The sequence below is a fragment of the Copadichromis virginalis genome, linkage group LG11, assembly GCF_057382275.1.
Source record: "Copadichromis virginalis isolate Kocher_CV1m ecotype Utaka linkage group LG11, C_Virginalis_male_GT1.1, whole genome shotgun sequence".
Lineage (NCBI taxonomy): Eukaryota > Metazoa > Chordata > Actinopteri > Cichliformes > Cichlidae > Copadichromis > Copadichromis virginalis.
In genome coordinates, this window is record NC_140628.1 from 16,952,806 (window position 1) to 16,979,336 (window position 26,531).

At 42.9% G+C, this 26,531-nt stretch overlaps 1 protein-coding gene across 1 annotated transcript in view; it reads left to right on the top strand.

Moving 5' to 3' along the window:
* Window positions 1-2,001: 2,001 nt before the first annotated feature.
* The window catches only part of LOC146698301 (nuclear factor of activated T-cells, cytoplasmic 1-like), a 61,040-nt gene continuing 36,510 nt past the window's right edge, over window positions 2,002-26,531 (top strand). The window contains exons 1-6 of the mRNA XM_085473367.1: window positions 2,002-2,538; window positions 6,308-7,406; window positions 9,310-9,469; window positions 17,942-18,144; window positions 22,484-22,656; window positions 23,610-23,750. Coding sequence (XP_085329493.1) covers window positions 2,418-2,538; window positions 6,308-7,406; window positions 9,310-9,469; window positions 17,942-18,144; window positions 22,484-22,656; window positions 23,610-23,750 — 1,897 coding nt within the window. The 5' untranslated portion in view covers window positions 2,002-2,417. The remainder of the gene's footprint in view (window positions 2,539-6,307; window positions 7,407-9,309; window positions 9,470-17,941; window positions 18,145-22,483; window positions 22,657-23,609; window positions 23,751-26,531) is intronic.

A 26,531-nucleotide genomic window follows, 5' to 3' on the forward strand; every position in this document is an offset into this window, starting at 1 on the left:
TGTGTTACAAAATTGCAAACTGAGTGCAAAGCAGTTTTTGTGCTTTTAGTTTTGCAAACTCAGTGAGTGGTTTTGCTATAAGTCTGAATAGTTTTAGAGATTGTGCTACAGGAATCACAGTTAGGGTTTAAGCATTCAGAAAAAACTGTAAATCTGGGCATCGGTTACACTGCTGAGAGAGACACAGTCAAACTCATAAAATAGTATTTACCAAAAAGTGAAAGTTACTTATAATTAGGTATAGTTACTATAAATGCACACATGATGAGATTCATGAGATTTTTACCATGATTTATAGACTGCCTAATAACCCGAAGGCTATATTGTCTGTCACTATTGATGTTCTGACTAACTCTGACTATTGTTGACAGACTGCAGTTAATGACACTTCACTCAGTATCACGGAATCCATCAAGATAAGCCTGTTGACTGCCACTGAACTGTGCCCCACCACAGTCGCTTTAAAGCTGTTCAACAACTTGCGTAGCTCCATGCCACTGACAGTGCCAATCAGTTATGCAGCTCCTTTTTTTTGTTCCTACCGCTGGTTTGTATCATAATTCGTCTCCCGAACTATGTGATTCTTCTTTTTCATCTTTGAGCTCACACATGCTCATCAGCCAAGCCGCAGCTGACGCCAGAGAGCTACTGCAGGCAAAGAAAACAGAGCGTACTATTACTTTCCCCTCGTGCAGACTGCTTACACATGCCACCCTCCCCCCCCCCCCCCCCCCGCGTCCACACACCATGCCTGCCTGCTCCCAAAAGACAGTCTGCTTCTGATTATGTGTGATCATCCTCAAGCTTGCCAGCTACATTTCAGATTCAGAGTCTTTAAAAAAAAAAAAAAAAAAAAACTGGACCTAATTCAAAAGGAGCTAGAGAGACTCTTGTAGAGTGCATCCTCATGCCAAGACCAATGCCCTGTCTGTTTTATAGAAATTGATCTGGAGTCTCACTAAAATTTAATGGGTTCTTCCTTTGCCACGTGCCACCTCTTCATCAGGTTTCATGGAATTCTGTTCGGTTGCTTTTGCACAACGTTGCTGACGGACAAGAAGACAAACCAACAGAGTCAAACATGCAACAAACACAGTGGAAAACATGCTTTTCCTGCTCCATCAGTAAAGAAACCTTAGAGGAGAGTTCATCCAAGGCATTGCTAAACATGCCCATGGCACCAACACACAGTGATATCACTATCCTATATGCACTCCTTGTCTTTACAATTGATTAGATGCTTACATTGAAATGTCTAAGGCTTAAGCTTTAAAGTTATACATAATTAAGTTTGTGACTGCTTTGACAAACAGGTGGTTGTATCTGCCAGCTTTCTCTAAGACATCATCATCTTTCATCTTAGATGATTAGAGACACTGAACTGGACACCTGGGTTGTGCTTACAAAGTCAATTTTTGAAAATGATGTGATATTGTTTTTATTATATTTTTTTTTAAGAAGAAAATGGATATTAAGTAAATGTTCTAATGATCAAAATAACTTGACTGCCAATGTAAATGGGAAAGGCCATAATAATCATATGAATATATATACAATATGAACTGTTGAGGATACACCCATCAACTCCACTACCCAAACTTAGGTAACATCTCACAAGTAAAGCAAGTTTATCCATAGAAAAACATGGGACAAAGACTGTGTGTCGTCATGACAGATAACAGTGGAGAACTACCCAATGTGGTTTGCTGATAAGAGGGGCTACAGTGGGATTTAAGTAAGAAGAAGAAAACTTCTGAAATCCCTCGAAAACAATCTGAGCCTCCAGCAGCTGAAGGAAATGAATACTCGCTGCGATTGTTTTGTTGGCTAATTTTATCATAAAAATGTGAAGAACGGACCTCTTGTTGACTTAACGTTAACCTTGTGTGTGGGCTTTCAGTCTCTTTCACTCTCTCTCTCTCTCTCTCTCTCACACACACACACACACACACACACACACACACCTCCCACCTCCTCCGCTGGGATCCCAGGATGAAAGACATCATCAGGCGGTCCAGGAGGTTGCAGAAGCCGGCAGCGTCAACCCTCAATGGGCGGCGCACTGACGGGAGGACGGAGGGTGTTTTCCAACTTTAAAAGCACCGGAGCCGGCCCCTCCGACAAACCGCTCTGCGTCACAGACCTGTGGACATTCTTTAAAACCTTCATTGGGTCGAAGAGAGCAAAACTCACCTTTAGCAGCCGTACCTGCGCGCCTCTCCTAACCCGCTGTTCCCGTTTCCTTTGGTGCGCAGTCCATCGCCGTGTGGTTCAAAGTTGTACACTCGATTTCCAACGAGTCTTTTTGCGAAATATGCTCCTGTTTAGTGGTTTGTCTAGAGAATCAGTGGTGTTTTGAATACTCTCGTTGCACATTACAGCCTCGCAGCCGGTGAAAGTTGCGCATCGCTTGTTGAATGCAGGATACCTTTTGCCTGAGCGTCACTTCCAAGTTCAGCTTTGGAGCAGCAACCGGCAAGGAGCGAGGACTCCAGTTACTTACTTCTCTCGCCGCCGATATGAAGTCTGCAGAAGAAGGTAAAGAACCCTACATGACTGCGCATCACCAGCACTGTACCCCTATATACATACATATATGTATACATATGTATTACCTCGCTTTAGCTGTTTTTTTTTTATTTAAAGATGTATTGACACCAGGTGCTGCAGTTAATGCAAAAATGGAGAGCGCATCAGGGCAAACTCGGGGTTAATCCTTCTGTGAGATAAGATTACTGAGAGCTGTCACTGCATTATACCCTCATATTTTACGTTTGCAAATTTATAGACGTCTTAAATTATTGTCTAAGCGTTTGTTTTGGTAAATATGTTTAATTATAACAAGCTAAAAATATCAAATTCTAAAGAAACGTTTTGGCCTTTTTGATGGTGTCACGATTTACCCCCCCTTGTTCTATTTTAAAAAAAACAACGCACAAAATAACACGCAAGTAATACACAAGAAGCAGATAAGCTCAGTTTACATACACACCATTAGGTGTCTCCAGCTATCTTTGCAGGTGCTTCTCATTATGTGCAGTGAAATATGATGGGGGTTACACTGTTGCTGTCACCTGCAGTCTTTGTTAAGATCTTCATGTCAATTTCTCTACTTTACTTCCTTTTTTAAAATGAATAAATAAATAAAAAATTGAAATTTTTCTCCAAATGAGCCAAGTGAGATGTTAAAGTTCAGGGTCAGATAGCCCAGAGGCTGCTAAATATTATTTACTTTCCCATGCAATCAAAAGCAAACTCTCTATTTATAGCTTTGTGATTCAGAGTGAGAGGGCAAAATCTGATCACAAGTCACTTATAGCCTTAATTCATAGTGGTGATATCACTGGCTTTTGGTGGATTTCAGGAATTTAATTTTGTCTCTGAGGTTAGAGAGGGACGGGTGCAGGCGGTATTATTATTCAGTTCAGTCCCTTGATACTAAGCTTTATAATTTGTAACAGATGTGCGTGTATATACATGTGTTTGTGAGTAAGAGGGAGCACTGTGATCTGTGCATGCAGGGATGCTGGGGTAGCTTGCTTGACAAGGAGACGTGCTTAACCACACACAGCTCCAGCAGTGTGGCGAGGGCTGCTTTAGTGTCACACATAAACTCAGACACGCAGACACTCAAACGCAAGCACACAGACACACACAAACACACACACAGAGACCATGCTGGTGTTCTGCCATAGCGCATACTCAGCCATGTGCGATAAGTGGCCCCAGAGTTCTTAGTTCCAGAGGCTGCAGATGACTTTTGTGGGCGACCACCTATCTCTCTATGAGGTCCCGTCACTCTTAGCCCAGCCTAGACCACAATGCCTGCGGATAAACCCGTCCATTCTTTAGTCAGACTAGTTTGGTTGTAGGGAGAGAATGTGTTTTGATCACAATAGCATAATTGGAAAAAAATTGGGGAGTGCAAAGAGAGCACGCTATAATTTGTGTTTTCAAATTAAATCTGCTTGCACTGCATTTTCAGCACATTGCAAACAACCGGGGAGGCACTGCCTCTTGTTAGTGACTCATTTTGATTTCTCTTTTACTCGCTTCACCCCAACAAAATCTGATCTGCTTTCCCAATTTTGTTATTCGGCAGTTGTGATGCGTGTCACCCGGAAAAGCCAAGTTTCAAGATCATGCAGCAAACAAGAGTGAAAGCCCTAGTGTGTTTGAGTGGGTGTTAGAAGAAGTGAAGTGTGCTGCAGCGCAGTGCACTGATCACACACATTCAAAAGGAAGGGGGAAAAAAAAACAGCCGCAACTGTAAGCAAAGTCAGTCAGGCCTGAACTGAGGAGGTGTGTCACAAGGGCTAGAGTGGGCAGGAGATTATCATCTGTTCAAACCAGAGAAAAAGAGCATCGGCGAAGACTGAGCTGAATGCTCACTCGCCCTTACTTTGAAAGACTACGATGAGTGGTGCAGAAATGAGTTTTCAGCATGAAGAGCAAGAGTTTGATTTTAACTACATTTTTGAGTACAGCCAAAGTGTCCAGAAGGAAGGGGAGAAAGGTGCGTACTGATCTGCTATTATGACATTGTAATTCTGTGAAGTAGGCTCTAAAGGGGTTTGACATTTAGCCTCTTCTAACCCCGTATAAAAAGTAACTTTTCCAAGTCTGTAGGTTTAGTGAATAAGTGTCTCTTATAGTTTTCAAAAGGACGACTTCAATTTAGTTTGGGTTTCTGTCACAATACATGCACATCTCCTGGAATACATGTCCTGCGCACGTAGTGTTACTACCTCTGAAAATAGACTCTCATAAGCTAATTTTACCTTGCCTACCCACATATTTTATGTTGTGTGACAGATCTGTCATTTCATGTGATACGCAGTATTGTGGTTAACAAATATCGAATGGTTCAGAGAGGGGAATGCCCTTTGCTGGGTTTCAGACTGAATGGTTTTATTTCTGTAGCTATTTTTACCCTCATTGACGTTATCAATAAAAGGCAGGCGTGAGGTTTACAACTGTTGACACAGCAGCCACCCGTGTCAAGGCTAACTGAAGAGGCATGCCTGCCTTCCAAGCTATCTGGGCTCTATATTGTTGCACTGGACGTGATTTCCTTGTGTACCTGCCTGCACTTGTCCTCTGTTTATGTGTGTACCGGTGGTGTATCTGTGTGTAGCGCAAAAGCAAACTCTCCTTGACTTAATCACATGCTCAGAGCGATGCGAGAGTGCTGTCAGTTTTCCACAGGGGAGGGCCTAATTCACTCAGTGAGTGATGCAATCAATCAAATAAAGCATCCATCAGTGCTGCTGGAGGAATTCCTGTAGAGTACATATGACAGCAGGGTGTGCCAAATAAAGCCTTAGATGAACTGATCAAACAAACAGAGTGGCTGCTCGACTTGCGACTACACAGCAGCCTCATACAGTAACCGCTTTGAGATGATTGCTAAGCTTCTCCAGATGTTTATAAAGAAGTGGGCTAGTCAGAATCTGAAAAACATACTGGAGAGATTTGTGTAGGGGTATTGTTCTTAAATGTGACCAGAGTTCTTAAATGTGACCAGTTCTAGAAATTACATTCCCTCGCAGTTAGGCTATAGTGTTCTCCAAAATTATGTTTAGTCATAGTGTGTTTCACAAATAAATTTTTTTCTTCAACGTGTTTTCTCAGTTTATTTTTTACCAAGAAGTTTTGCATTTATCCCTGTGGTATTTCAGAAGACTGGTTAACATTGCAAAACATGACAAATTCAATTCAATTTTATTTGTATAGCACCAAATCAAAACAACAGTCACCTCAAAGCTTTTAATATCATAAAGTAAAGACTCTGTAATAATAAAGAGAAATGCCAACAATCAGACAAACTCCTTTGAGCAAGCACTCGGCGACAGTGGGAAAAAAAAACTCCCTCTTTAGAGGAAGAAACCTCTGGGAGAAACAACAGTGACAACAGCAGCAGGGACAGACACAACTGAGAGGGAGCATGAATACATCAGAATTAGATTGTATAGACTGAAATGGAGGGGCTGAGGCAGAGGTGGCTTTGCAAAGTGACTCCACAGGCAGCTGCGACTTTATGCAAGATGAGGTAGTTTAAATAACATGTTCTATTTGAGATTTCCCAATAAGATGGGAATTAACTTAGCTATCCTCTGATATGGGCTGTTTGGCTTTGAGACCACTGAGCTTCACTCCAAGGCCTGCCAGAACTAATGCTATGCTTGTTTTAAAAATGCAATTTAGTTGTATGGGAATATCATTTTTTTACATTCTGAACTTTGCTCTGGAAAGTAACACATATTTGTGATTCTCTGTTTCTTAAATATACTTCTTATTTTTTCAGATGCATACAGCTACACACCAAACGTCAGCCTGTCCCTTCCTCTGGGTATGGGCAGCCCCTGTCTGGCCACTCAGTACCATACCTTACAGTCCAGTCCAGTCATCTCAGTTTCCTCTTGCCACCAGACGGGATACAGCAGTGACAATCATGCAGCATCAGGTTATTATCTGCCGCACAGCTTGAGACCCAATGGTGCTCCAGCCCTGGAAAGCCCCCGCATTGAGATCACTGCCTACAGCCAGTACCCTGAGGATGAGGTTGAAGAGAGCAGCAGTGAGGACCACATTGTCAAACGGGGGGTCAACATTGTCACACTGACGCTCCCCAATGCAGAGGGGTACCGTGATCCCAGCTGCCTCAGCCCTGCCAGCAGCATTTCGTCACGCAGCTGCAACTCTGAGGCGTCATCCTATGAGTCAGGGTTCTATAACTACGACAACTCCCCGCAGAACTCCCCCTGGCAGTCCCCCTGTGTTTCTCCCCGAGGATCATCCATGCTTCTGTCATGCCCACATGCCAGTGGCCCCGCAGGGTCCCCTCACAATTCACCATCCACCTCCCCTCAAATTGGAGCCGTGGCTGAGGAAGGCTGGCCGGCACAAACTCGTGGCTCTAGACCAAACTCCCCTTCCTACAGTGGAGGTGGTGGAGGCGGTGGAGGCAGCGGTGGTAGCATGGGGAAGAGAAAGTACAGCTTCAACGGCACCTCCTACCATCAAACGCCCTGCTCACCCAACCAGTCAGCGACACCCTCTCCACATGGCTCCCCCAGGGTCAGCGTTACGGATGATAACTGGCTTGCCAACACCAACCAGTACACCAACTCTGCCATCGTGGCTGCAATCAATGCTCTAACCACAGATGGGGTGGTAGACATGGGGGAGGGAATCCCAGTCAAGACGCGGAAGACGATGCTGGACCACTCAGCCTCCATGAGTCTGAAGGTGGAACCTGGAGGCGAGGAGCTTGGTCCTGATGGAGAGCTCTGCCACGAGGACTACCCCTCCCGCCTGGCCCTCAAGAAGGAGAGCTACTGTGGGGGGTTCCTGGATGTGCCTCAGCACCCATACTCCTGGTCTAAACCCAAGCCTTACCTCAGGTAGGCTGAACCAGCTCCTGCTGTCTCAAATAAATTTAGTAATTCTCTATCAAGTACAGTCTAAATGTTCAGAAATTGAAATAGCCAGCAATTTAGCCAAAAGAAAATTGTCTATGTGTCTCTGCTTAAGACAGAATTATGATCCTAACTCTTGGTCTGAGGGTCAGGATTTTCTACATATTACAATTCATCACATTTCATCAATTCCATTTCTCCATTGTTCTCTTTTTCCCCACATTTATAATGTTTTTTATTTATTGTGAGGACAAGATGGTTTTAGTTTTCAATCTTCAAAAGGCAGAGATTCCAATTTACATGCCCTTCACTTCCAAAGGAGTTCCCTTTGAAGATCAGAACTATTTCATAAATCGTATTTCACATTGAGGAGTTGCCCAGCATGCATGTGCCGCCGTTGCCATCGCAACCCTCACACAAATATAACAACGAATACAGTCACACATGCACACACTCAGACAAATAGACTCTTGCACTGAACAATAGTATTGATTTTTGTCAATTGAGCAAAGCTGGGTTTTTTTTCTTTTTGCTCCCTTGTGGCATTCCCCCCCCCCCCCCTTAAGCCAATAACACACTTTCCTGTCGGAAATCAAGTGTTTGATTAAGATACTGAGCAACAGGAAGCAATGGTGACAGGGCTGGCTGAAGGGGAAGCAGCCTGTGAGTTAATCAGCCGGCGCGCTCCACTGGTTTGTCGCGCCATCGGCCCATCTTTTCTCTGTGTAGCTAAAGTGATGTCATGCACTGAATAGGCAGATAAAGTCCTGCGGGGGGAAATCAGTTCATTTTGGGTCAACAAACAGCCCGCAAGTTCCACAAAGATGCCAGAGATTGGTTTCAGTCGAGCCACTCTTCAGGTCAGGGGTTTGCGTTTACCAGGCATCCGGCAAAGAGAAATATTGTCTTGCACATGTTTGTTTTGGTTTAGATATCTCCACGGTGTTCACATGGGAAGCTTTGACTCCCCATCAGGAGAACAATGATGTTGAAGGAGGCCAGCTGTAGCTCTGAGAAAGAGATATCATGCTCCCAGGCAAGGTGTGTGGCTGACCTTGTTCCATAACACCATTGTCTTCAACACCAGCTTTTTGTATTTTAGAATTTTACAGTTATCAATTTAAAATTGAATTATATATACATACATATATATATATATATATATACATATACATATGTGTGTGTGTGTGTGTGTGTGTTAAAAAAGCTGCCTGACTGCCAGGCAGTGAGAGATTTGTTTTTGTGCCCCAGAACTGTCTTTCCTCCCACTGTCACTTTCTTAACTCGCTGCGTCTTTTTCCACCTGCCACACCATAATGCAAAACATGCCGCGCTCTAACCGGGGCACATTTGTCTCTCATTTATTTTTCACAAAAAGAAAGAAAAAACAAAGGGGGAAAGCGGGGGCCACTAATTATTACCCAGACCCAAGGAATTACACGCAGTCGGGGGATGACTTCAATTGATTAGATTAGAGACCATGATGAAATGGAGAGGGCTCAAGCCAGTTGGATTACAACAAAGTGTCCCAATTTCAGGCTAATTTAAAGCAAGTTTAGTTTAGATTCAGACTTCTGGATCCTTGGAGGAAAAAAAAATATGGTAGTTCATACTTTGGCAAATTAGATGAAAACCAAAATAGAGAAAACAGAATGTACATAAAAAGACAATCATTTGCCATATGTCTTCATTTATTTGTTCCAAGCAAAGTGGAAACGTATAACTCACTGTTCTTTCAGGAAAGAAAAAGCCAGACACTGGGGGTTTTAGCCCAGAAAGGCAAAATCTTTGGACCGTGTAAATGTGAATTCACTATCCTGTTGAAAGGTGGGAATGATACATAGTGTTATTCTCACCTAATAACAATCAATGTGTCATGTAATTACAGCCCATCTTTGCCAGCACTTGACTGGCAGCTTCCATCCTGCTCCGGCCCTTACAACCTACAGATAGAAGTGCAGCCAAAGTCCCACCACAGGGCCCATTATGAGACTGAGGGGAGCCGAGGAGCCGTGAAGGCCTTGTCTGGAGGACACCCTGTGGTACAGGTATGCTGCCAGCACTAATGTTCAAACAACAAATGCTGCTGCTGTGCACTTTTGCATTTACCCAGAGACAAAGTTAGCTTTGTAGTTTTAGACTGTGCAATAATTTGCTGTCATTACAGCATGAGAGGTAACAAGTGCATGCTGATTAACAGCAGTTTTCTATCCAACGCCAATCTGGTGACATGAACGTCTGGCTGTTGCTTATTTTATGACAGCATGTAGTCACAGAGCAAAGTCAACACAGCCCTGACATTTCTTTCATTAGTCACAACGTTGATGTTCGTTTGCTTTTCTTTTTTTTTCTCTCTCGACGAAATCAGATTTGGTTGGTTAGACTGTGTTTAAATACAAACTACTGTATGCGACTGCTGCTCAAACCATCCAGAAATGATTAGCTACAGTAATCTTTTAATGCTGTTTTTGGCAAATCAGATTCCAAATATTGGAATAATGAGTGTGATTTGAGCACAGTGCCTCTATCTGTTAAGATTAAAATGGATCTATTATGATGACTTTCAGCTCTAGCCACTACTAAAATGGATTTGCAAGATTCACAGGCAGTGAACCCTGGTACGGCCCCCCAGTTTACTCAGTATATGAATCAAGCTGTTTTAGCTAACTTCCCTCTGCTTTTGAGCTCTCTTACCTCCCATTTGCTGCTTTGAAGAGCAGATGGATGGAGCTTCTGCACTTACAGATCATTTTATATGTCATTACACAACCAAAGATTATAAAATGGCATTACAGATGAGGTCACTCTATTCTACACACAAACCACATGCACAGAGATAAAAAAAAAAAAAAAATTAAATTTGTCTAACTAGTCAGCTAGCTTAAAAAAATGCAGGCCTTTCTTGTAACTTCTGACAGCAGCTGTGCAGCACTTGCACACTGCAGGCGGTATATCTCAGCATTTTCTTGTATGCTGCGTTTTTAAATGTTCCCTAAAGCTGACAGTGAATCTGCTGCTGTAATAACTCACTCTGACCAGCAGCAGTGCATGCTGACTGGAGGAGAAGCGTCGCCCCTCGCTATTGTATTTGGCAAACACTTAAGGAGCACACGTCAGTCTCACCAGCGGCACAGCACAGAGCTCCTTTCTCAGCTCCGCTGTCATCACGCTGTGCTGACATCTCAGTTTACACAAGGTGGGGATTTAGTCGTGTGTGCATGTCCTTAAGGTAAACTTGTCTTTGAAGCAGCTTATTTGCATTTAAACTCTATCTATCCTACTAACTATATGAATATTTGCTGGCTCTGTCAGAGAAGGGATTGAATGGTTTTAGATGGCAGATAGCCTGCTTTCCATGCAGCTAGACTCTGCAAGCCTAAAAAAACACACACAAAAAGTTCCTGGAACTATAAAGTTTAATTGGTGGTCCATCCTTAGCTTTAAATGTTGTTAGCGCCGCAGCTATTTTGTAAATAGATGTTGTCAGCACACCCTGGTCTGCACAATGTCAAATGCATTTGACAGCTGTTGGCCAAAGTTGTGTTATAAAGACGCCTGTCAACCTGCAGGTTTTTTCTGTAAATACAGGTAATTATTCCCCTTCTTTACAAGCCTTTGAATATCAACATGCAGGTGAATCAACACTTTACCCCTCACAGTTCACTGTGCTACAGTAAGAGGCCCAGCAGACTCAGGCTCGTTTTGATTTTAGGTCACGTCAATTTCTGACTTGCTCTCTCTCTCGGGGGCCGAATAGGAACTCATAAATAACACTCCTGAGTGTCTTTACACGTGGCCCTGTCAATATTCACGCTCATGATTTGATTCTGTTATTTAAAATCGCCCATTTAGCGCCAACATTCTGAGGATATTCCCAACCCTCGCTGAGCGCCCTGACCAAATATTATATGAAAATACGATGACAGATGCTTTTCCATCACACCTGCTTGCTTGCTCACATACCTCACATTTTCTTTTCTTGGTGAGGAGTGATTTATGACCCCGATATTGCCTGTGCAGTCAATTGGGATATCTTGAGGGTTTCATAACAGTGGAAACCACTCCGAGCATGGCAGTTGGCAGGAAGATGAATCTATGAGGATTAGGCAATCATGTGTACATGCTGGAGGGTAAAGGATAGAAGAAAAATGTGGTGTTTTTTTTGTTTGTTTTTTTGAAAACCTGACTTTTTCACTCCTAGGCACTCCCTTTGTCTTTGTTGTGGTGATGTGAAGAAATTGTGTTGTTACAATCTCGGAGGATAGGGCGCGTGGTGTAGTCCCCAGTGCCCTGAGGTAATGAGTGGCAGGCACTGGATGGGTGAAGTGCAGTCAAGGAGAATGAGTCAATAATGACACAAGGGCACGAGTGTAGGAAGAAGCTAAGGCAGTGTGTGTGTGTGTGTGTGTGTGTGTGTGTGTGTGTGTGTGTGTGTGTGTGTGTGTGTGTGTGTGTGTGTGTGTGTTCTTCATGATTCTTGAGACTGGAGAGAAGGAAAGAGAAGGGGCAGAGGGAGTCACCAGGCAGCTGTGGCTTGGCTTGCCTGCCCCAAGAGATGCTCTGTATCCTGCTGATTAGGACCTGAGTAGCCCTGAGGTTGGCTAAGCATGACAGTGGTGCACGGGAGTCAGTACCCATCAGAGGCCACCTCCTCTTTCCATGCACCGGTGCCTCTCTGCCTCTCTGCCTCCCTGGTGGGCCCGAGGATGTCACTCCCTGTGAACCGTTCATCCTTCAACCATCTCCCAAATCCACACCAGCAGGCCTACCTCGGTTAAAACCCAGCCATCTACAACTCTATTGTTTTTTTAGGTCATGGATGATCAGACATACGTGCTATGAGCAATCGTGACATGTGTGTTGGAAAGCAGTTCTGGATGAACCCCCCACCCAAAAAAAAGAAAAGAGAAAACAGCAAGATGATGAAAAACATACAGGGATACACAGGTTCCACACTGACAAAGTACTCCGTAGAGAGTGGCTAATATACAGTGAAACCAAGGCGCTCATGTGCACATTTACTGCTGTCTTGTTTTTCCTTGACACACAAAGGTGTTTATGTGATGGGTGGTTGCACAGAGAATGGAAGGTCTTTGCTCCAGTCATACGCCAATGAAAACCCTGGCTTACCATGACTCCCTAGCCTTTCACCATTTGCACCAACTCGTCTCATCAATTTCCATTCCAAATCAAGGTCATCTATTCTCAAGTCAGACACCAACCCTACCTCCTCTCCTCTGCATCTCCAGCCTTTTAACCCCCTCTCTCATCACCGGTCCACTCTGTGACCCCCGCTGCTGCTTTTCCACTTTACTTACTGCATCAGACCACAACACCATTAAGGGGATCTAGGGTACTCTAACAGTTCCTCTCACACTCTTCCAGACTCTCCCCCTTGCTTTACCACAGCTGTGTTTAATGTCTGACGCCGTGCTCAGGAAAAACCAACAACCTGGTCTACCTTTACTTAAAATATAACCGCAACACTGATTTATTTGGTTGTTTGTTTCTTCTTTTAACTGAGCAGACCATTTAAAAAAGACAACTGCAATTGTAAAGTTTTCATTGACAATAGAGTGACCGATCTAACATGAGTTCAGATCAAGATGTTGCAACAGCTTTCAAGTTCAACCACAGACAGGAAAACAGACATCCGCCAGGCCCTTGGTAACAGCAAACAACACCTGTGAAGAATTAAACCTGTCCTGCAGCACACAGAGCAGAATTGCTTATGGCTAATTCATATAGGATAATCACTGGCCTGTAAGGCTTTCACCCCCCACACACATACATGCACTTTCTCATTAAGTTTAAAGCAGTAACACACATGTGTAATTTCAGGATGTGGCCATCATCCTTATTAACGTGTGCGTGACTTAATACTCATCTCTCTTCCTCTGCAACTTTATGTAATGCACATCAAATTTGCAGTATATTTCCGCCATGATGACATGAAAGACTTAAGCAAACACGTGCTCGGGTTTTTCGCATGTGCGGTTTCACCTTGGGATCTGGTCCTTGCTGGCTGCGTAATGTCTCGAAAGAAGAACACCCTGATCTACAGCACTCCATACTGTAGCTGCTAATTGCTCATTAAATCTACCGCCGCCTTATGTTTGATATTCAAAAGGATTGGTGTACCCTGTAGTGCTGTTAGAGCTTAGTCAAGGCTATTATTTGCTGCCCAAAGGGGCATTTATGCCACTCTCAAATTGTGGTTCTCCATCTGCGGGGTTTCCCTTACACTGGTATTGGGCTGCCACTAATTACAAGTTAATAACAAGTGGAAAAAGTTGAGGTTATGTGTACATCGTTTTCACTGGTTTGAGGTGACAACCAAACCGCAGATTTATGAGGTAAGATAAGAGTGGGTAATCTGGCTACTTAGGGGCATAGCAGTGATCTATGCTTCATCCTGCACAAATTTTCTGTAGGCTTTAATGATGGGTCTTATGAATGGCTGATAAAATCAAAATTTAAAACAATGTTATTTGACATAAAATTTGGACCTTTAGTAGTCTAGACATGGGCCTGTGCTCAAAGCTACACCCTCAATACTCGAAGTATTAGTAAAGAAAATAAAAACTTTAAAGGATATAGCTGTTTGGTTGCTTATAAAAGTTGCAGCATGTGAAGCCATGGAAACAGTGCACATTAAAGGATTGCATATGTTGCGTTATGCATTCAATATGAGACACTGGAGACATTAGAGGGTCAGGGGGGCGATGGAGTAAAGTCTGGCAGGAGAGACAGCGTGGATGAGTGTACGTCTAATTGGGTACAGCAAAGGCTGGCTGGTGTGAGTGTGTCAGCACTTGACAGAGAGGAGAGCGTGATAATGGGAAAAAGCCTGCATCTGCTGTTGTAGTTCTCCTCCCCCCTCAACCCCTCCTCTGCTGCTTCCAGTTGTCTTCTCCCTCTCCCCCCCGATTCTCTGCGCCACGTGGACTTCTACGAGTCATGACATTTCTCCAGGCGGTGATGAAATCACCGCAGAGGGATAGAAGGCAGCCTTCACTGCGGGGCCTGTGAAGTGTATTCACACTCAATTTCTAGCCAGGCCAGACAAATCTAATTTACCACCAAGTCATTATTAAACTTTAAATGTTCAAATCCCCACTTTGAATGGTTGCAGCAGCATTAAGAATGTCACTTTTACTAAAGAAGCTGAAGGATAAAATCCACTGTGAAAAATACATTATATTTATTGGAATAAAAACACCCTCTGTCGCTATTTGATCACATGTGACTTTCATTGAGTGAAGCAAATAAGAAAATGGGGGGGAAGAAAGAAAAGAAATAAACTGGGGCTGTCTCCCAAGGACTAAAGCTTTCTGTATTGCTGATGGAGCTGAGAAGACCCAAAGGCAGATGGGAGCTGAATGGCGGTGAGCACCCAGAATGTGCCCTCCTCTTCTCTATTTATCATCACAACTGACCTAGACAATACAGCTGCACACTATTATGCAGTTAATGCCTCAGCTGCCATGGTCGCGATGTTTTACTTGAGCGTCAGCTCTCAGAAATAGGTTCATACAACAAGCTGACACAGTGGCAAAAGCTGGCACCGGGAACAACTGCCTCAATGTAAGACTGGTTTCAGTGAATGATCTCAAAATAAACATGTAGTGAGCGTTCAGCCCGATGGGCCATATTTTACAGCAAGAAGAAGCTCATCTGGTCAAAATTAGTGTCTCTCTCACAGACAGCGTCAGACACAAATGCAAAGCTGAGGTCGCAGGTGTTTAAGTTCTGTCTACACAGTCTTGACTCCCCCTGTCTTAATTCCCACTTTGAGAATAAAATGAAGAAGTGAATTTTTCACTGTGCGTGTGGCGTGCAGTTGAGGGAGCATCGCAGGAGTTTAGCAGAGGTGAAGGAGTGGGATGGGGGGAGACTGTAGCGAGAGGGTCAGGGGAGCACATATGGTAAAGGAATTGAGTGAGGTCGCTCAGGGGGGATCACGCTGCCTTCGTTTGCTGCTGGGAAGAGCAGCGTCACCACGAGGACTACCTGACCTCATTAATCACATCCTCCTTTTGAGCGAGGATGCCGCCGCCATTGCCGTGCGCTACAGCAGGATGAGAGGAGCGAGAACCTCCTCTACCTCCCGCTTCTTTTGTGGCCCTCGCCACGTGGCGGCTGAGGTAATGTTTTGGAGGTCAAAGAGAAATCCAAAGAAGTCCATTGCCGCAGATGACACGGGTTTGTAGTGCAACTGCCAGCGTTTTATTAAATCACAAGGCAACGTCATGCAATTTAACGCTCCGATGTTTCAGATTTGTACCTCATGCTTCACCGTGGCCCTCCTCTGATTCAATGCGCCCGTAACTGGTAGCATGTGTGGCTATGGATAATTACTTCTGGTGACACCATAAGTAAAATATAACAAGGGAACAGCGTCTGCCGGTGAGATCACTCTATAGATGAAGTGGTCCCTTGAGATGCCAAGACTTCAAGAAGCTCCTGACCTCGGCCTAACTCACTGATGACTAGCATGTGTGACTAGCTCCAGGTCAAGACAGCTGCTAGAGACACTATGGGGAGCTCAAGAGAAAAAATATGATGGTTGGAACTGGAGATGAATGACAGCCTTAGTCTTACCACTCCCTCCGCACTCCCTCGATATCTGAATCAAAGACCAAGCCAGATAACCACCGGTGCTTAGGTTATTGAAGCATATGGATATATAATCTATTCCCGTGACTGGTCATATTCTATTCCTATTCAAGATAATTAATAATGAAAATTGTGTAACAGAGACCACAAAGAGCACATCCTCTGCCTTGTCTTGCATCCAGCAGAGCTGTCATCAAGTGCCGACCAAGGCCATTTAATCCTTGTCGTTATTATGAGACCAAATGACTTTTGATACTGTATCCAGACAAATCTGCTCTCAAATCAAAGGCCTTAGGTGTCGATGACACTGTGGTACTAATTTCCACAGACACCCAATCAGGTTCAGAATAACTTTCCAGTCTTATACCAGTCTTGCTCTTCTTTACACCCCCCCCCCCCACCCCCCCAATTCCTGCCTGCCCTCTCAAAGGTAATTATAAACCCATTAATCAGATTATGTCATAGGTTACATGTGGTCTTCATTTCATTGTATGACTCAGTCTGTTAGATAAACAACAGGGGTCTTTTATTCCATTTGACGTTACCACTGTTTTCACTCGGATGGAGCTCAAACAAAATTGGTCTGAAGCGGTGCGCTGGAGTAATTGACCAATTTGTGGGATTTTTCAGATGGTCATGGCTTGTTGAGCCTTGGTCTTAAGTAACTGATCCCTCACAGTAAACGTCACATGCGGTCAAGTAGCCACCTGGATGGATCTGTGGAGGTCCACCCGATCAGAAGTTAGGCTTTTTGGGGTTTTATGTATACCAGATGGATTCAGCGGCTTCTTGATAGTGTTTAGGTTTGGAGAGATTTCTAAGCCATAGGAACAATTTGCATTACAAAGAGAAACTATATCCTGGGAGGTCTTTGGTGTTAAGACTCGGCCACGCTAGAAATAACTTGGTTAGTGGATTATTCTGGTCAGAAATCATTCACAAAGTATCAGTTGCCCTTCACCACATCTTGGAATTTAAAACATTCCCTGCATTTGGATGTTTTTGAGCCATTACACACTTGGTTAAATGATCGAATGATGTTACTTTAGACACAGACAGAAAATTATACTGGGACATTGAATTTAAATTGGCAGTTACAGTTTATATTTGAAGTACATTTGAACCCAAATTCAACAGTGTGCACAGGCATGGATTATTTTTCCTTTTTTTGAAGATTTGATCTTTTTATTAGCTAAGCAGTAGCGGCTAATGGCAGGCTGCTAGAGGAAGTGGTAGTTGTTTGAAGTGGTGGTTCTGATACAGGAGTCTCTTTCATCACAGTGGGACACAGTCTGCGCTCTTTAATGGAAATCATAATGCATGTTCATAACTGCCCAAAGGTAAAGGGGCTGGAGCACGTCTGCACTCCCTGCTTCATGAGCATTCAGGCGTAAAGTTTTAATAAGTTTAATAGCTAACTGTGTGTTGATAATCATCACAGAAAAACCATTGATTTGTACTGTTTATTTATTTATTTTGAACAGTTTAAGTAAGAGTTTGAGTTTTGATTTCATCTATTTGATGCCCTCCGTTATACTGGAAACATTTTCCCAGTCATCTCCTTAAGTATCAGCTGTGAAACTTTTATCAGTCTTTGTCTCTGTGTTTCCTGCTCAAACACCCAGAAACAATAAAAAATCTTTTGATTTCTCTTCCTAAAGGAATGTAGAAAAGAACAGCAGACCACTGAGAGAGAGCCTCCAATCCAACCAGAAAAAAACAAACAATGAAAAAGAGCTCATGTTCACAGCTCTTCTGCCTGGTCAAAGCTATCAATAAAGGTTCCTTTAACAGTTGCTAATGTGCGTCCAGTCTCGATTTCCTAAATGAGGGGTTGCCTGAGATGGAGGTCTTAAAACCTGATGTTGCCTCTTACCTGGGTCTCTTTGTTCTCTTGCCAGCTTTATGGCTACATGGAAAGCGAGCCGCTCACCCTGCAGCTGTTCATAGGGACCGCAGACGACCGCCTCCTGCGACCACATGCCTTCTACCAGGTCCACCGCATCACGGGCAAAACCGTCTCCACCGCCAGCCATGAAGTCATGCAATCCAACACCAAAATTCTGGAGATCCCTCTGCTGCCTGAGAATAACATGAGAGCTATGTGAGTGCTATCCACGCTTTCTTCCATTAACTTCAAAACACAAGCAGAAATGTGCACAATCTCTTTCTTTCTGCACCTTTCTCTTTGTTATGTCTCTATAGGATGAGAATGCTTATTGATAAATATTCTTGAGCTTTCACTTCAAAACAGGCCTTCAAATTTGAGTTCCATGCTTTTACCCCAAGAGATGCACAAACGTTAAAGAAAAAGCAAGCGCCGAGTTCATGGGTGCTTTAATTCGGCCCAGTGTGAATATGGCCAGTTTGAGGCTTGCACTTGGAGTGCCGTGATCCACCAGAATAATGCGGTCCCGTTACACTTGGCTTGGTCAACATATTCCACCGAGACAAATATATGAGGCGAGTTAGAACATCCCAACTGAACTAACAAGTCTGGTGAAAAGAATGATTTGGGCTTGGAGGGCAATTAGTCACATTCATGTAGCCTGCAGTACCCAAAGCAAACAATAACTTTATTGGCCTGTTTGTATTAAGACCATAACTGCCAATTCTGATACCAATTTAGCAATGTCAACTGATTACTACTAAAATAAGCAAATTTAAAATTAGAAATGTATTTTGTATTGTTAGTTTTGTATTTTCAATTGTTCCTTGACCAGCTGGCTGGCGTGCACAATGAAAAAACAAAACAAAAAAACAACAAAATGGATCCAACCATCATGGAAGCCACTTTATGCACACCTGTGTTTTTCTAATGGGTCAGAAAGTCTTCTGAAAAATCGACATCATCATTTGCTGGACAGCAGTGGCCGTCTACTGCACCATAACCAAACAGAAACTTCTGAAACAGAGCTATGTCAGTGTCATTCGTGAAGCAGCTGGCGCAACAGTAGTCTTTCACTTTAATGAATGAAACTCGTAGATCTGCTCTGTAAAGTTTAAGTTAGGCCGGTCATCTTATATTTTAGTCATTTTATACCGTAAAAAGTTCATAAAATGGTTTATTTTTATGAAATTAAACTGGACATACATAATTTCATGTGTCACATATCACATATGTCACATAAACAGTGTAGCCAAGAGATAAAAAACAAATAGCTTTTTTTAAATGACAAAAAGTGTCATAAGTGTCTGACCTCAATGTTCAGACTCAAGGACAAAGTTTTGCTGTACTTGCCTACTAAGTCCACGAGGTTTTGGGGCAACACAGGATTTCTAGAGAAAGTCTGGAGGCTGTTAAATAAAAAATAAAAAAGATGGATAAAGAACTAATCTTGACACTGAAGGGGAAAAGATAGGCCTAATCTAACATTGGTAAATAATAGAAAGTTGTTTGCTTTAGCATGGTGGCATGATGATGATTCATCACATCTGATCAAAAGTTTCAAACCCAAAATAGTGTGAAACATGTTTCAGAGTCAAGTCAAAATAAAGTAAGAGAGGGTTTAGTGATTCGGACTTACAGTGGAGACCAGGATTAAGTCTTTGTCACCGAGCTGCTGGATGATACGAGCAAGGCAAGTTTAAACAGTTTACTGCAGGTAACTTCTACCATCTGTACTGATTAACATAAAAACGGGGACCACTGTCTAAAATTCTGTGCTGCAGGTGGACCAAATTTACAGCTTAACTCAGCATAGAAGAAGCACTGAATGAAACAAAAAAAAACTAATCACCTATTTATTCATAGCATTAAAAAATCGATGTTTTTGATGTAGTTTTACATGTAAACTTGCTCCATCTAAAGGAGCAGAGCATCTGTTTTCTAGGGCTGAAAAGTCAGGCTCGGGTTCTGTCTTCCTCCCTCTAGACTTTCAGTAAGCCAACGGCTCTGCTCTGCAGTGTATCCAGGCAGTAGCTCCTGTCCTGGGGCTCCGTTTAGACTAGGCAGCAGTGAATTTATTGGACTGTGGCCCAGAGCTGTGTGTTGTTGGTAAAGCTACTGTATCTTAGCACAGGTTACATAAGGCAATTACCTCTTACTGTTTATTCGTCACCATTTAGACTTTAAGTGCGTATGTGTTTTTAAATGAAAAGCATATAGGTGATGCATCTCTATGACACAGGTTCATGTTTGTATAAATGTTGGGGATCATGAAGATTTATGGGACATGAGAGTTTCCTGACCGGACAGTGGCCTTCTTTGGCGAAGTGTAGATGATTTTAACATTTGTATTACATTACAATATCATTTCCAACAATACCTCAATATCCTTCATATTGTAGCATATTAAAGCATACTGTTGGCCTGTTTTGCTTAATGTGTCCCCTAGGCTATGATTTTATACCAAACCAAACATTCAAGAGGAAGTTTTTTTTTTCTCTCTTTTTATCGTCAGCGCACAAGAAGAGGAGTTAACGTTTTGTATTTCTTCCTGACTATCTAAACAGTGAAAGATGGAGAAAAGTCTTTAACTTTCTCTCTCCACCAAGCTGTTAAAAAGTTGCCTTGATAATGCAGAATCCATCTCGCTGTGCACACGCCAGCTATCATTTGTGTGGGATGCAGACACTCAAGAACTGCAGTCAAACTTTCAGAAAGCTTCAATCTGTTTTTTTTTCCCTTTCCGCTTCTAAGATGTTTTATCTTCAAGCACACCAACCACCTCTGCAGATTCTAACTACTATAACCTAATAAGCGAGAAAGCATTCATAAGAGGATGACGGTTATGACTAGAGTAACTTTATTATGCCCATCATCTTGCTCTTGTTTAAAACCACAGACTGGTGGCATATTAGTAGAAAGCTGTGAAACCTTGACTCGTATGCTGAGTGGATCTGTGGTGGTTTTCATATGCTGTCATTTGGTCATCTTGTCTGCTAAAAGGGAATGGTTCATTTGAGTGATCGCCTTTAATTCTATAATGCAGTGTTTTTCTCCTGATGAAAATGGTGCGTTTAACATCCCAGTCGCTGGTAGATAAGGGCTCACTGAATAGTTTGATGAGCTTGAAACTGATTTAGGTCGTATGCTACAGCTTTTTTATTTATTTTTTGCTGTCACTACATCTTGACCTAGTTGCAGATGTGGATCTAGTAAATTTGGGCAAAACATCAAGTTTGTATGTTGATAATCCCTGTGGAATTGTAGGCTATGACTAATACCTGCAGTCCCTCCGCTCTTTCCTACCATGCTATCTGCAACCACTGCAGGATTTTTCATAGAAACAAGGTTTCTACTGCCACAAGGGTTTGTTTAAAATCCAAAAGATTTGGTTTAACATATTTTAACTCTGTCTAATATGTTTGGGTTCGTTATCTTCTTTTTCCTCAGTGTCAGTCAATCATTTCATCTAGATTTCCATAGGTTGGTTAGCAGACATACGGCATCCTAAGTTTCTGATAGTGCCAAATTGTCATCATATGTTATGTTAAAGTGCAAGATAGTTAGAACACCAAAACACCAATCCTTTATGTTGCTCGTTTTTCAGTGCTGATAAGGAGCGGGTAGTCAGCATGACTGTATCTGTTATTTTTCTTTTCTTTGAATTGTACAAACCAAAGTCAAGGGAAAAATGGATTGGTATAAAACCTGACATTTACCATGTTCCAGGAATCGCTCCCAAAAAGCTACCATGTAAAATCATTTAAATGCCAAACCATATCCCATCTGTATTCTCTCACTTTTTACCAGCCACACTAGTTTTATGTAAATTTATGAAAGGCCATGCCTGCGAATGAATGCCCTTTTTCCACCAAGAAAAGGGAAAGAAACTCTACACCTTTACCTCCCAAATTGTGAAATGAAATAAATAAAGAGAGACAGCTTAAAAAGGGGGCTATTAGCACATGTGGCAATGATTAACAGCGGTTTTAAACCCAAAACTCATGAAGTGAATGGTGTGAACGGACAAGGCAGGCTCGGTGTACTCCTACAGAACGTGTGTGATACTGGTAAGCCATGGTGCGCTCAGTCCAGATTTCTCTGAATACTTGGACCACTCTGGCCATTTAAAACCGTGATGCAAACTCATTAATGTCCAACTTTTCCTTTGATGACATGCTGGATTAATAATGACACGGTCATGCTCCGATAAACTTCCAGTGCATGATCTGTAACACCAGTGGGGACTTCACTGCTGGTCCCGATGCGTAGCAGCTATTTTCGATTTCACAGCCAAGAGTAAATCAGATAGGCTCCTGTTTCAACCCTTGGTCGCACTTTTCCATGCTTTTGCATCCCGTTGAAAGCTACCCTCTGTGACTCAGGGTGTGGAACAGAAGAGAAAGAAATTGGTATTTTCTTGAAATGTTGTAATAGAAATTGTTCTGGCTTGGAAAAAGTAAACAGTGAACTTCACCTTTCCGTCACCTTTGCCTGTGTAATGTTGTCTCGGGGATATAGTCTTCAATTGTGCGTGTGCTTTTCTCCGTTCTAGAATTGATTGTGCGGGAATCCTGAAGCTGCGTAATTCAGACATTGAGCTTCGCAAAGGGGAAACGGACATCGGACGTAAAAACACACGTGTGAGGCTTGTGTTTCGCGTGCACATCAACCAACCCAATGGCAGGACCGTGTCCCTACAGGCCACTTCGAACCCCATTGAATGCTGTAAGTCTTACACACACACAGACAAACACACGCACAGAAATAAACACAAAACCTGGCATGTCTTTTCTGTTGGCTTTGCACTCAGGTGGCATCTATTGTTGTAGTCCAATAAAGTGAGCTACTATTTTATTGCCTACTGGAGCAAATTCAGTGCATCTGCACCCAATAAGCTTTATTTGATCAAAGGTCTTTGCCAAAGCAATAGATGCATTGTGCACGATGCCAAACACACGTGCTATCTATCTTAAATTCACATTTTACGACTGAATGCACAAGTTATTTTGGTAACACTACCCCATTAGCGCAGGTTTCACAAAGGTCGTTTGCCAGCCCCACTTTTTGGCACGGTTGAGTGAGCACATTGAAAGAAACCTCTGTTCTCTTTGTCATTCATTTGTGTATGAGGGGTGTGATGTTATTTGCGCCCAAGGAAGCCAGTTAGACTCAGATTGTGAGACAGAGCTTGCGTTATAGTTTATGGTCCAAAGTGGAGGTTAATCTGAGTTGGTGTATCATATTTAAATGTGAAGTTTAAAGTTATTTAAAGCACAGATTTATAAATAAGATCCACAGATGCAAGGTGATACTGTATATCTATACGGCTGTGAATGTGGTGACCGAATTCTACAGGTCAGAGGTGACTTGCTGGCATCACTTCATGCAAAGCAGAGGCAGGTGGTTGGCCATAACAACCATGAAAATATTGTTTTGATCATTTGTGCGCCTTTTTTTCAATGTCATTTAAAGAGCAGCTGTTGGCTGCAAACCTCTTAGCTAGGGGGTCATGAAATCATCATAATAAAGTTGATAAGCCTGTTTCCCTAACCAAGAACTGCTGTTTTACTGGCTGTGAGCTGGGCTTGTGCTTCCCGGGGTAGTTGGGGATCAGGCGGTGTATTAGTGTAATCTTGCGCACCATTTTGAAACCTGTGTTTGTGTGTCTCTTTCAACAGCCCAGCGTTCGGCTCAAGAGCTTCCCTTGGTCGAGAAGCAAAGTATGGACAGTTGCCCTGCCACGGGAGGCAAAATGATACTTCTAAACGGACTCAACTTCCTGCCCGAGTCCAAGGTGGTATTCGTGGAGAAGGCCCAGGGTAAGCTGCAGTCACCGGGCCATGTTTACCGCATTTCAATTTCCCTTTTTAATACCCCTTTCTTTTCTTTCTCCCCCACTCTCATCAGTTGCATTTTCTTAGTCTCTTCTCCCGTCAAAATAGAGCAAGACTTGCCAGCGAGCCACATGTGGTGTGCATTAGGCCACTATATTTTTAACCAAAGCGTATTTACATTTGCTGAAGTTTCCATTGCCTGTTCAGCGGCGCTCGCCACAAGTTAAGGAATGAATCACAACCAGGGCATGTGCAACGTCTCTTTCTCTCACTTTCCCTCTTTCCCTCGCTATCCGTACCTCCCTGACTCCCCCTGCTTTCGACAGTTAACCCTTTCGCTCGCTTGCTTTCCGTCACTCTTTCTTCCGCCCTGTTCTGCCAGACGCTCACCCTGGCCGGCTGTCGGAAACCATTTCTTTCTTTTTCTTTTTCTTTTTTTTTGGTCTAAACTTTTTGGCCATATGTTTCTCCCCTGTGTGGGTGGGTTGTGAAAGTAGAAACACTAGTGATCAGGTTTTCAGTTTGAATAATGATTGTGATCATTTCCTTGATTGCACCCAATAAATCAAAACAAAGGTCAAGCGCAGTAGTAGCTCTGAAGTCAGCTGAAGCACGACGTGACTGCTGCCGCTGCTGCTGCTGAGCAACACACAAACTAAGACAAGGGAGCAACATAAACAAAGTTGTGAGAATGAGATAATTGTGTCTTCCAGTTCATTAACCATGAATTTCAAAATTGCTGAAGATTATCACAGTTAATCCACACTTTCCAAAACACTTCACACTTCTGCCGTAAAAGTTAGCAAGTGGTCAGTGAACGCAGAAATAAAAAGTGAATCCTTTATTTACTTATTTTCCTCAAAAAGGTTATAAAAATAAAATTCAGTCTCAAAATTGGAAGGAAGAAAGATTTTGTTACTCTTCACTGCATGGATCTCTCCCTACTTGCCCCTAGCTTGTTTGAATGGTCTACTCTTAAGGACCTAAGGGCTTAAGGAGGAAGCAGCAATGGGTTAAGGAGAGGTGGATGAACTTGGTAATTTGGGGTATCCCTTCTCCTGGTTTTATTTAGTCATGGAGGGGTGTGGGGGATCCCTTGAAGAGGAAAGCCCATACATGCACACCTTTTGCCTTCTTGGTAGTATTTCCGTTCTTTCCCCACTCTCTTTACCTTGATATTCCGTTTCCTTCTTTTCCTCTGTTCTCCCTCATCCCTCATTTTTTCTCACCTCTATCCCCGATACCCGCTAAAGACATTAGGAGCTGCGGAGCTCTACGCTAGCGGGATCTCCGGGCTCGTGGCTGCCATTGACATCTCGGTGGTTTGTTTTCCGTCTCTGTGGTGTCCAGAAGGGAGAAAGAGAGAGAGAGGGAGATCGAAAGGGAGGTTGTCTGTCTACTACTTAGTCTGCTTTTATGTGAACTTTAATGACCCACCATTTCCAGGGTCTCCTAAGTCAAAAAGCCCATTACAGAAAGACCTACACACCCTAAACACACGTGCGCAAGCAGGAACACGCACATCACTCACTAATGGCAACTATGGACGAGCAACTATGAGCACGGAAAAATACTTATGTCTTAAATATACTGCAAAAGATTGTCCTTTGGCATTTTAATCAGAGAATCCTGCTGTTTCGTGAAGTTTTAGACTTCAGGATTTCTCCGATTGTTGATTTAGAAGGGCCAAACTGGGATGAGGAAAAAAGAAACCAATAAAAATATAATTGTATTACAGAATTATTCTATAACTTTGGTTTTATTTTCCTCTGGAAAAGTTCATGACTAAATGCATCCATGAAATACAGAGCATCGCGCCGCAATAATTACACAGTCATGCGTACGTACAGCCAAGGCCTTTGTGTGGCACAACACCAATCACTGATTTTGCCTCAGTGGTGACAGCCATTACTGTTGCTGCCATCAGAGGTCAGGACGGCTGCTCACTCTCCAAAATTGACTCCAATAAACACCTTCAAGAAAATTCCACAAATCCTAAGGAGCAACAGGCTGCTTTAGGAGTACTAATCCAACTTGTGTGAATAACTGTATACAGTCAAAATCCTCCAAGTGGAGTGAGGGGGCAGATCACACAAAGCACAAAAGCCTATTAGCACAAATGAGCTATAAATCATAAATACATCTACTTCTCTAACTGTTTCCATTTGTTGTGGGGGGGGGTTTGTGCAGGCTGTAGCTGTTTTTGGCATACACGCAGATGTTTTTGAATTGTCTAAAACACCAACGCAACAAAGACATATCAATTAATTACAGAGCTCTGTTAGGGGATGCCATCAACATTTGAGAGATTTGCTGTTTGCAGTTTGTGGTTAAATGAGGACACCAGTGACACACAGACATCCAGTAGTCTTTAGAAAATCATTGGCACATGTGGCCACTGGCATTATCTTCTGTACAAGGAGCAAAATATTATGCCGTGAATACACAGTAATACATCTAAGAGCAAATGATTGTTTCGTACAACAGCATAAATAAATAAATCAGACCCACATGTACTCTTAAAACATAGCGCCGCTCTGTTTGTCGACTTTAACCTTCCTCTCCTTCTCTGTTGTTTTGATTGTCTGTCTGTCCCCCCGTGAGACATCCGCAGTATCAAATGAGCAGAGCTCATAGCTGTTGCCACTGCGGGAAACCTTAATGCACCTTGAAAAATAATTACTTCTACTTTTTAGATGCCATGTCCATCCCCACTGCTCCACTTCATCACCCACAGGATAACTGATGCAAACCGGTGCATTCACG